Genomic DNA, 11,475 nt, shown 5'->3' on the forward strand with positions numbered 1-11,475 from the left:
AAAACACAAGATGGCGCACGCGTTGATGACGTGAGGTTTCATTTTATATATATATATTCAGACTTTCATTATATATATTCTCAAGTTTCAATCAATATATTCAAGTTTCAATCAATATATTCAGACTTTCATTATATATATTCACTTTATTGTCAAGCTTCATTCAATATATTCAAATTTCAATCAATATATTCAGACTTTCATTATATATATTCAGGCTTTTATTATATATTCTCAAGTTTCATTCAATATATTCAAATTTCAATCAATATATTCAGACTTTCATTATATATATATATATATTCTCAAGTTTCATTCAATATATCCAGCTTTTCAATCCATATAGACAAGTTTCAATCAATATTTTCATTCCATTTATTTCCTGACCGGCTTGCCATTTGTATGGCATGCCACTTGCCATAATATATAGATAGATAGAGAGAGAGAGAGAGAGATTTCTAGACTTCATGGGCAGATCTAGGGGGTGGCTACCCCCAGAATCTGATTGGCAGTCCCTGGTGCTACCCCTGCCAGAGTCAACATAATCCTAACCCTCCCTGGCCAGGAGTGAAAAAGGAGCACAAAGCTAAAGAAAGCACTATGTGTGTCTCAGTTTTATACAAAAAACAATTTAATTCTTAATAATGTTTTGTTCATTTTTTCATAGAAATAGGGGTTTTATTTACCTTTTAATATATTTCTCTGAGTCCGTGCCCTAGCCTGGCCACCACATCCAATGTTTTCTAGATCCGCCCCTGCTAGACTTGACAAAGTGAGCTTGGCTAAATGGACTTGTTACAGCAAATGGAAAGTATTTAGGTCTTTGTCTTGTGTCATTTTTGCAAGAGGTCAAATTGTATAAGAAAGTAATCATACAATTATTATTTTTGTCAAATCTTTAACAATGAATTTTTAAGTGGCAAATTCAGTGTGAATTTAAAATGTCTGCAAGTCATTCATCAGGTTATTTTATACCTGTACTGTACAGTACATCAGTTACTCAGAATTTCTCCTCCTCACGTTTAATTAAATATGTAATATGAATTTTTTGTTTTTTGTCTGTTTGGAGTGTTGTTTACACAATTTAACACAGAGCATAATGAATGAAAAACTGCATTTTATTGTAAATATGATGAACGACCCAGAACCTTTTAGCATCTCACACATGAGATATACAGATTTAGCCTTTAGGTGAATAGTGAAATAGTTACACTTTCACTATGCATATGGATACAACTTTGGTGGCAAGAGGGGCACAACAGAGGGTTGGAGGCAAGTGTTATCTCTACGTCCCAGACTGGCCAGCATCACCCAACTAGGCCTCTTTTATCAGAAGACGGAGAGAAGGTTAACACCCCAGGACCTTTAGCCAAGATTATTAGGATGAATTTTTACGAACTATATTGTGCTTCACTGCTTTTATTTTATATAAAATGATTCAGGGTGAATTCAGGCAAAACATTTGGGTAATGTTTTGTTGATTTCAATGACTACACCCCAAACAATAACAATATGGGTTAAAAAGGGAGTGTGGACAGTAAGATTTAATTCAAAAGTAATAAAGAGTTCCTAATATTTTAGCTAAACACGTCATAAAATAATGTTGGTGATTTTGAAGTTGTGAACTGAACACAGATCAAATTTTAGAAGTGGTACAATTGCCAAGATGCTAGTGGAAGCAAATGTCAGAGAGCAAAAAGCACAGCTGTATGTAAAATAATAGCTGAATTCCATTTAGTTTATATAATTTTAGGGTCTTGGTATTGTTTGTTGTGGCTCTGTGTCACACTGTTGTGGTTTACTGAGACACTTGTTAATCTTATTAGTAACACCTGCGCTTTTCCAAGTTGAACTGTCAGTTGCGAAAAAAGTCTGTTCACTCCAGGCCGCACAAACACGTGCAATGATAAATCAGTTCACCGAAAGGTTTCTACTTCGGCTGAAGAGCAACACTCCCATCCTAGGCCTGCATGGCTGCATTTAATGCAGTCCGAGCTGTAGCACATGCACGGTGTCACTCACATGGGGGGTGCATGCATCGCTGTTCAGCCAGTATAAAATTGGTTCATTGTGTGAAAGAAACACAGATGGCACAAATTTCCAGCAGTCAAATTTGCATCAGTGAAGCAAGACACATCATTTCAGCTTGAGCACACATTAACAGACAGCCCCGTTTTTTTTTTATAGCAGACACGTTCACTTGTCATAGCAAGAAAATTTTGTTAAACCTACAATAACTTATTTTATTTAGTCACTTGGGAAAGCACAACACTGACATAGCATAACTTTGTAAGCTACTATGAGGAACCTGTTAGCAAACAGTTCCTGGTGTACACATCCAGCACATATGGGACAACAGTAGTATTTATTTGGAGTTTTTTTTTTGTCTGATGTTATAATTTAAGCCCTATAGTCACTATCCTGTTTGTGCATATATGACTATTTAGCTGATAAATATGCTATGTTTACCAGATAGTCATTAACAGTGTCTGCTGAGCAGAAAACTGCTGCCTGCTGTGGATGAAATCACTATGAAAGTGGTGAGAGCCAGTCACGGGCCAGACAGCTAAACAGTGAGCTGAATCTCACTGTGAAGCTCTGTAAAGCAGAGGAAAGCAACCCACCATGACACCAGGAGGCCTTTTGTGAATAGCGTGCCACATTCATTCCTAATCATACTATTAAATAACTTCCATCAACACGCGATCTCTTTTGCATTACTTCAGAAAACATAAGTGTGTGCAATTGCAGAACGCCACAGTACTCCTTTAATTTGTGTGACTCCCTGCCTCAGTCTGTAATCCCTTTGTGGTTTCAGAGTGAAGCAGCACGCGGACAAACCTGCCTGGCACAGCAGAGCGGGCAGAAGCAGCCAGATCAGTGTTGTGAAAGCAGCTCTTCCTGTTGTGTGGCGCAGAAACAGGGTGTACAGGGCTTCCCAGAGCATCCTGGTGGCTATTTTCTCTTTCTGTTTTCCCCCACTCCCTTCTTCTTCCATGCAGTGGTTGCAACCCCACATACCCAAACACACATCACACACTCATACACACACATACATACATACATCACCACTACCCCTCCTCCAGGAAGCTCGTTGGCCGTCAATGAGACAGCACTAACTGTAGGCATTTCCTGGCCACTTGATACAGCCAAGCAAGAGAGACAGCAGGACCATCGCACAACTGCAACTCACTCCTCAACTTTTCACTTATACACCCCCCGCTTCCCCCCACCATGCTGTTGTACCCCATCTCTAACCGCATCCCACTGTCACATAAATCTTTTGCTTGTTCTTTACCACATCTACATGCACACACATGCACAATATGCACAAACACACCTGCAACACCCCCCCAAAAAAGTCTGCTGCCTGGGAAAACTCCAACAGTTCATGGCAGTACAATTAAGGAAACATTTTTTTCCAGGGCTGGGGCTGTCACACTAATGTCAGCAAACAATTATATCCGGCTTCAGGCTGTTGCATCACCCATTATTTTTTAAACTGATATTGTTTATCACTATCGATCTGTCATCCTGGAGAGCGGCACAAACAGCACAGTCTGGATTTTGTGATTCAGCCTATATAATATGTGGTGACAAATTTGTTGTGCTGAGTTATGAACGTGTGCACATATGAATGAGAGGTAAAGAAGTAAATTTCTATGAAACAACATCCGGGGTTGTTTCATAACCCTAACACAACAGCAGTGTATTTTTATATATAACATCAGATGGTTACATACTGAGACTACAACTAACTGACCACTTTGGGGATACACAAATGTTCCCTAAACTGAGAGCAGCAAAACTTTTGGATGTGTTGAGAAATCGTGCTGACTAAGAGCAGTCTTTGGAGTGCAATAAGAGGATGTCAAATAAGGAACAGCAAACTAAAACACGCTTTATTTCTGTCTGGTACAAGTGTGTCACAATGTCAGGGTGGGACCATTGGCCCTGCTTCGCCAACAACAAGAATGGCAGAAAGATCAGAAACAGCAATGTCAACTCACAAATGTCAAAATGATAGTTAGCCTTGTTTTGTGGATAAAAGAAAAGAATCTAAAGCAGTCAGTTTGATTCAGCTCGCCCCAGAGCACAAGTCATTATCTTACTCAAACACAAAGCTTCACACTCAGTGTTTGCACATCACTGGAAAAGACAAACTGCAAAATATCACTGGAAAACCAACTCTTACTTATTTGGGAGGTGATCTTTGTGTACTCAAACACTTCTGGCGTCTAGTTACGGCTGTGTATCCTGCCCTGTCCATCAGTGTGGCATTTAAACTCTCACCATTTGAGCGCCTCTTTGTTTGCCATCTTTTGCTGTCACCGCTGATCATTTGAGGTTGCCACCAGCCTTATCTGACCCTTGACTGTTCCCAGAATGCCATGGGTCACTAGAGAGCTCTTAGCCCCATAGCTTTCCTCACTGTCCGTGTCCCCATAGCAACTGGACGTTGCTGGGGAATTAGCCATGGCAATGACTGAGTCAGTTGAGTCTCTGTCTCTGTGGGCTGTTGCCAAGGCGGGACGGACTGAAGATGGCAGGGCAGTATGGGACTGAAAAACAGGGTTTACTTTGTTGCTGTCCAGTCCAGCTGCAGTAAGCATATCTTCAGCATCATCCTCGGCTGAGTCCCTGCTCTTGTCTTGGGCCTGGTCATTGAGCAGAGTGACCAAGAAGTTGATGTACTTCACAGCCAGACGAAGGATTTCATTCTTGCTGAGCTTCTTATCAGGTGGGTGTGTGGGAATGAGTTTTCTGAGCTCAGAGAAAGCCCCGTTCACATTCTGCTGTCGCCAGCGCTCACGGGAGTTGGTGAAGACACGGCGAGCAAGTTTCTGAGGAGGACCTGTCAGACACACATAAACACTGTGTAAGTGTGCAGGACCTTAAGAGATAAATTAATATGCATTCTAGATGTTTCTTACTGTTAATACCACTTAATGTTTAAGGAATTATTTAGCCCTTTTTAAAAATGGTAATATACATTTGTAGCATGTGTTTTATGTTTTTCCATAGGAGCTAATGACAGTGACAATGTTGCCAGTCTTATAATTTATTAGCCTTTATCCTCATACTGTGAGCAACACTTCCTTCACTGCAGTTTCAAACATGCAGACATTTGTTGACAGTAGCTGTGGCTGATTATCAGTGCGTGATTCTGTATTTTTGATGCACAGAAACTCACAGTCATTGATCTCCATCTCAAAGTGTGATGAGGGCCTCCTCTTGATCCGGCTGGTATTGATGACACCATAGTTTCCTCCTGAGGACGCCAGGAAAGAGCTAGAGATAAAAGCACAGCGAAATGGGTGAAAATTTACAATCAACATAAAAAATAAAATGCAACTAATTATTAAGGCAGTTTACAAACATGCTAAAAGTTGTTCCAGCACCTCTTCCCTTAAATAACAGCCAACAGAGTGGATGGAGAATGTGAGAAGATGGCGGAAGCCATTAACTGAGGTGTGATTATGTTGGTGGCATTGATTAAGTGTGCATGCAGAGTTGTAGCCCAGTCTCATTAAGCATGGTTACTTGCTGATTCTACTTTAGGGGGATGAAATAGATCAATGCTTCATGTAACAAACAAACCAGAGAGGAGAGGAGAAGGGAACCCTATTCCCAGACCTCTATGACAGATGGGGAAGCCTTTTTTTAACATAGCTGATATTCTTCTCCTACACTGTGAAAAACTTTGTGGAAAATCCTTTTTTTGGAGTAGAAAAGAGATGAACAGTAGGAGGGCTTTTACTGTATAAAGTCTGCAAATGAATGCTTTTCTTCATGAGAGTAGGCTAAAAGATGTCAGGTCCTCGAGCCCAAAATAAGCTTTAACAGTTCAGTTTCATTGCCTTTTGTCCATTCAGTACCTACATTTAGAATTTAACTTAAATTAAAACTGGGTGTCTAGTTTCAACAGTGATATCTTCAGGTTTTTGGTACTAAATGCACAAAGAAAACATTCAGTAATACTGTATATTTAGCATGAGAAATGTGGGGTCCCTTCATAGCAGCACACATCCTGCTGTCAATTTCACCCAACCACTATTACTCACAGTGGGAAGTCGTGAAATTCCAGCAGTTGAGGTTTCATATGCAACAAAACCCTGACACCAGCATAGTGGCATTATCATTGATATGATCAGAGAAAGCCATATCATAGTAAATGTTCACTTATCTGTTTGTATTCTTGGTAAAGGTGGGTGAGTATTTTGAAAGCATTTGTTTTTTATTTCATATACTGTATGATGTTCTGTATGAAGGTTCCAATAAAATGCAGAGAATGATTTGACTGGTCTTTGAACAGGTGTTCTGTCAGTAACACTGTTTTATACACAAACCACCATCGGTACTGTCTGCTAGTACTGTGGTTCCCGAGCTGGGACTCAGCACGACTCCAAGGCAGTAACCAGGAGTAGGCCCAGACCTGGTCAGACTGGACACAGGACTGTATCCAATCGCATTTTATGTTTTGATATGCTAATGTCATTTCTTTTGTTGGGCTATGGCCAAATGAATACCAGTGGATATCAGTGTGGGCGGGGCTCACCTTTGACAGGTGCTCTGACGTGTTTGTGCGCACTGTGCGCGCGCTGTTTTTAAACTCATTGAGGCTCGGACGTGCTCCAATGTCGTGGCGAGTTAGCTAAATAACGTGTCAAAGCAAATATAGATATTTAAAGAAACCTGGGATAAGACGTGCGCAAAACACGCAAGGACTAGGCTGAACTCCAAGCCACACCGCCTGAGCAGCGTCCCCCAAACAAACCATCTATGGGTAAGATCCAATACTGCTTCTATACCAATGTCGCTGCTGAATGGTAGTAAATCCTCTAATGGAGATGATTCGGTCACTGAAGGTGCACCAGACTGAGGCTGTGCGTAAATGACGATAATTTGTTTTCAAGTGTGTCACGTGGTTGCATTAATGTTTGTGTGTTTTTATGAGGTATGGATCGGCTCTATTACTTTTTAAAAAATCTATTATGTAAAGTACTTTGGTCAACATGTTGTTTTTAAGCTGCTATATAAATACATTTTGATTATTGCATCAAGCCCATGTTCATGATTAGTTAATGTTGATTTAAAAAGAATCCTTTATATTTCTTCTGTTGTTTGTAATATCACCTTTCTAGATTCGCAGGATAATCATGGAAAATAGACTCAGAAATACAAAACAAAATTCCTAGGCCTGTTTGTTTTTTTTCCATCCTGCCTAAATGTTTTTTATGCCTATGTCACTGCTCCATGTGGTCACAATACAAAAATGAGGAGTCACAAAATTATTAACGAGGAAGAAACAAAAACCATGTGAGGTCATAAAAATAAACAGCTTAATTTTAAGAGGTTATAATGCAAAAATGCCAAACGAGCCAGGTCTCACCCAGTGAAGAAGGTGTGCGCAGGCAGGTACTGCTGAGGCAACAGGGGTCCCGGGGAGGGAGCTGAAGAACCTCCAGAAGCTCCAGGGCCTCCAGAGGTGGCCACGGGCAAACAGGTCAGCTGGCTGCGACAAAGGTCCCCATGGGGCCGGTGTAAGAGACTGGGAATTGGATGGAGGGCAGTCAAAGGGGTGTTGGGGAGGGGGAGAGGGGGCTTGCTGTGGCTGAGGCTGATGACTGGAATGTGGGGAGGAAGAGGAGTAGATGAAGAGGATAAGGAGAAAGATGATGTGGAGGTTGGAGGTGGCAAAGGGCAGGGGGAGGTCTTCGCTGGTGCTGGGAGGAGTGGAGGTGGAGAGGAAAGTGTTGGAGACCCACTGGCAGAAGCAACAGGGCCTGTGGCGGTGGTTGTGGGTCCTCCTTGCATCTCCTCCTGCTCTTGTTTGGTCTCCATGACAATGGACTCAGGTGCAGCCGCTGTGTCTGTGTGGTGATTGGTTAACACCATCGTCGTGGTGATGGGGGACTGAATCGAGCCTGGAGCGGGGACATCCGTGTGCCCCGTGCGCCCTGTCTTGTTAGTAGGATGTAGGCTGCTGATGGCGTCCGGGGATGCTAAAGCCTGGTTCTGGGGAGGACTGTGCTGCTCCACTGAGGCACAGGATGGGGAGGCAGCAGAGAAGGAGGTGGAAGAGGGGCGAGGTAGCTCTGGGGGTGAGGCAGGTGGGCTGGTGGTTTTCAGCTTCTCCATCATGGTGGTTCAGTCTCTGGGGGAATCCAAAGCTCTTCTCCCTCTCAGCTGTCCAGTGTGTGCGCTGCAAGTGTGTCTCGTCTCTGCTGTGTTTTTATACTTGTATGAGAGTAACTAACATGGTTACGTGGACCACCTTCAGATTGACCGACACAGCTCTCTGAGCCTCTTCTAACCATGTGTGTGTGTCGGTTCCATAGTGGTGACTTTTAACCCTTATTTCCTTTTCCTTTGTTCCACTTTCCTGCAGATTTAGCAATATTTTACTGCTTTACGTCACTAAAAATGTAAATTTCCCTCTGGCCAACCTGAAATCCATCAGTTGCTCTTATTCATGCCAGGATTAGATGTGAGTTTAGTATCTGTCAGTGCAGATCATATGCTTCTTGGATGAAGCTGCAGCTACCCTCTAGTCCAGGCTTGTGTTATCTCTGCTGGTGGTTTTATGATTGTAACTGTATCTGGAGTGTGTGTGGGTGAGTAAACCTGAGTCTATATTTATTCCCTCACTAGCACATCAGAGAAGGTGCAAATGGAACAAATGTGTTCATTTTTGTGTGTTGCAGTCATGAATGAACGGCAGCGTCTGTGGTATCGTCTGTGGCTGCAGCGTGGAGCCCAGGTGGTTTTTGCGGTCTGATTTGAACTGGATAACTGTTTTTCTCACAGTACATCCTGAGCAGCAGATTCTAGGCTTTGACAAAGTCTCCAGTGGCTGGTCTAAACGAGTCTGTCTGTCTGTGTGTATTTTGAGGATGTGAGTCAAAATCCTTTTAAACATTCAAACTTTTCCAGACCGGTGAAGATTGGATTGATATCAAAGACTCTGTTGAACAAAAGAAAAAAGTGCACTCAGGACATATATTATACATATATATGTAAAAACACATATGGCAGTTTATTAGTTTCTTCTGGCTAAGTCCATTTAATGGAACAGTCCTGCAATAACTCCTCCTTTTGCTAAGGTGATAACATTCAGTTTTGCTGAAGCAGATTTAGAAATGTGTTGCTTCAGTTGTATGATCATTTTAGATGTTATTTGTGGTGCTGGTGTGTTGTGTTATACTGATATTATTTTGTCCATCCCTTTCATATGAATAACCAACTAAATCCCAGGATGTACTGTATAATGCAGTACAGTTCAACAGCAACACAAACGGCCTCCAAAATAGTTGCACAGTTGAATCAAAACCTCTTTAAAAAGGTTTCAACTAATACTCTCTATTTAGCCATGTGTGTGCGCGTGTGTGAAGGCAATGCAATATGAAAACGTGCTCAAAGGTCTAAATTTGCACATAGGCGCCAGTGATCACTGGTCGTAAATCTGAATCTAGTTGATGGAAATTTACAGATTTATCTCATACTGCTCTGATGGGATGTCACAAAGATGGATATCAAGTGACTTTACTGTTGTTCTCTGCAACTTCAAGCAAAGGAACATTTGTCAGTACTCTGCTATGCAAGGTGTAAAACCTCATGATTATTCAGGTTTTGCAATTGCATTAGTTCCTGTTTTGTATTTTCTAGTGGTCATGACTTTATTTTTGGACAGTTCTGTTTTTCACAATGACATGTAGGGGTCACAGTAGTAGGTAGTTGTTTTTTGCAGTCTGTATGGTCTTTTATAAATATCTTGGTAAACAAAGGCCTTAGACAAGATATACAGAAGCAGAGTTACAGATGAATATGTAAAATGTTTCAGTATCAGATACTCAGCTCTATGTGTTTATTTTTGCCAAAAGCAGAATCAGCTGCACAAATTTTAAATAGTTTTGCTGTTGTAGCCAAATAACAAAACAATTCTGACTCCCCATATACAGGTATATTGCGGTATGGGTGACACAGCACTCGATGATTTGTCAGAGCATGCCTGTATCTTCAGACACGTTGCCAAGCTAATAGTTTGTATCAGTTACCAAAAATTATAATAATTTTTAAAAATGTGATTAACCTTTATGCTACAGCACCAGTATTCCATTAAAAGTATTATTTGTTAAATCACTTATGAATTAAAACATTTAAAGCCCCTTCAGAAAATCCGAGTTGATATAGTTTTACTTGTCTTTTGCTTCTGTAATTGTACTAGATTTTACAGTCTTTTGTTCTTGTTGAATTCATATATGTTATTGCCTTGTAATGCATAATGTACTGCAAATTTACCATATTGAGTACATTGTCACAACATTTATAATTAATCTTTTAGCACAACACTGTGAATTAAAGGCCTGATTTCATATAAAATGTCTGCCTTCATCTATTAACAACTAAATCAGCACATATTTATCATTAAAAGAATTGAATACATCAGTACCACCTTTTAATAAATATGCAAACAGACCTACTGCATATGGCCCATGGGTCATGTGAGACAAACATCTATCAGGTTGTTTATAATTAGGAATATTATTTTGAGAATAATAGTTACAGGCTGCACCAGTCGTGTATACAGACTACATAAGAGAAAAATAAAACATACTCACAGATATATTATAATAATGTCCAATGTGGCTCATGCGTCAGTTATGCAAAAGCCGTCAGAGTTCAAGTGATCTGTGAACGCACATGTTGCATCTCCGCTGTGTTTAACCTCCTCCAACTCCTCCTCCTTCAGTTCGCTCACATTCCACGGCAGCCTGTCATTGTCGCTCAGTCGCTGAGGTCAAACCCTCACCCTCAGGTGGATACCTTAAAAAATAATCTACTAATAAATAATTAGAAATAAAAATTTAAAAAGTCCCAAATATTCAAGTCAGAATGAGACCAAAAGGCAGTCCAATCGTATATATTTGTTTTCTGCTGTGAAGTTACTCCTTTGAACGAAGACGCTCTCAAAGAGATGGATGGTCAGGGTCTCTACCGTGCCCCCTTCCCTGTGTCATTCTCACCTCTCTCACTCTTCCCCGCTCTCTCTGTTTGTCACTGTCCTATCTGTCTCTCACTTTCTTCGCCAAGAAGACACAATGCTCTAGTTGGTTGCCAGTCGGAGAGCTCTGGTACTGGCAAAGCGAGGAGGGAGAGAGAGGGAAAGGGAGCGAGGGAGAGAGAGGGAACCTTGTTGCAAGGAGAGTTTTCCGCTCCCTGCTGGACAAGAGGATGTGCTAGTACAATATGGTGGCTGCTGATAAGAGCCTCAAAAGCTGCCTGTGGCCTGTAGATAAGGAACCTCCACCCCCCACCCCCTCCACAACCAATACCAACACACACTCACACACACTTTTTTCTAATACATCGCTAACTCATGCATAAAAGCAGGTTCGTGCCTGCATGCATGTACGGTACGGACACACACATCGCACTAGGCTAGTCAGACCCCAGTCCCAGACTTTGAAGGGA

The 11,475-nt window shown here is 41.3% G+C and overlaps 1 protein-coding gene across 1 annotated transcript; it reads right to left on the minus strand.

Annotated features, from left to right (window-relative positions):
- Positions 1-3,871: 3,871 nt before the first annotated feature.
- On the minus strand, positions 3,872-11,186 carry lyl1 (LYL1 basic helix-loop-helix family member). The gene is made up of 4 exons (XM_020597185.1): positions 10,623-11,186; positions 7,394-8,968; positions 5,195-5,292; positions 3,872-4,855 (listed from the first exon to the last, which is right to left on the minus strand). The coding sequence occupies exons 2-4, from the start codon at positions 8,143-8,145 to the stop codon at positions 4,329-4,331; spliced, it is 1,377 nt and encodes a 458-aa protein (XP_020452841.1). The 5' UTR covers positions 8,146-8,968; positions 10,623-11,186; the 3' UTR covers positions 3,872-4,328.
- Positions 11,187-11,475: the final 289 nt, after the last annotated feature.

This window comes from Monopterus albus, unplaced genomic scaffold (assembly GCF_001952655.1).
Source record: "Monopterus albus unplaced genomic scaffold, M_albus_1.0 scaffold32.1, whole genome shotgun sequence".
Lineage (NCBI taxonomy): Eukaryota > Metazoa > Chordata > Actinopteri > Synbranchiformes > Synbranchidae > Monopterus > Monopterus albus.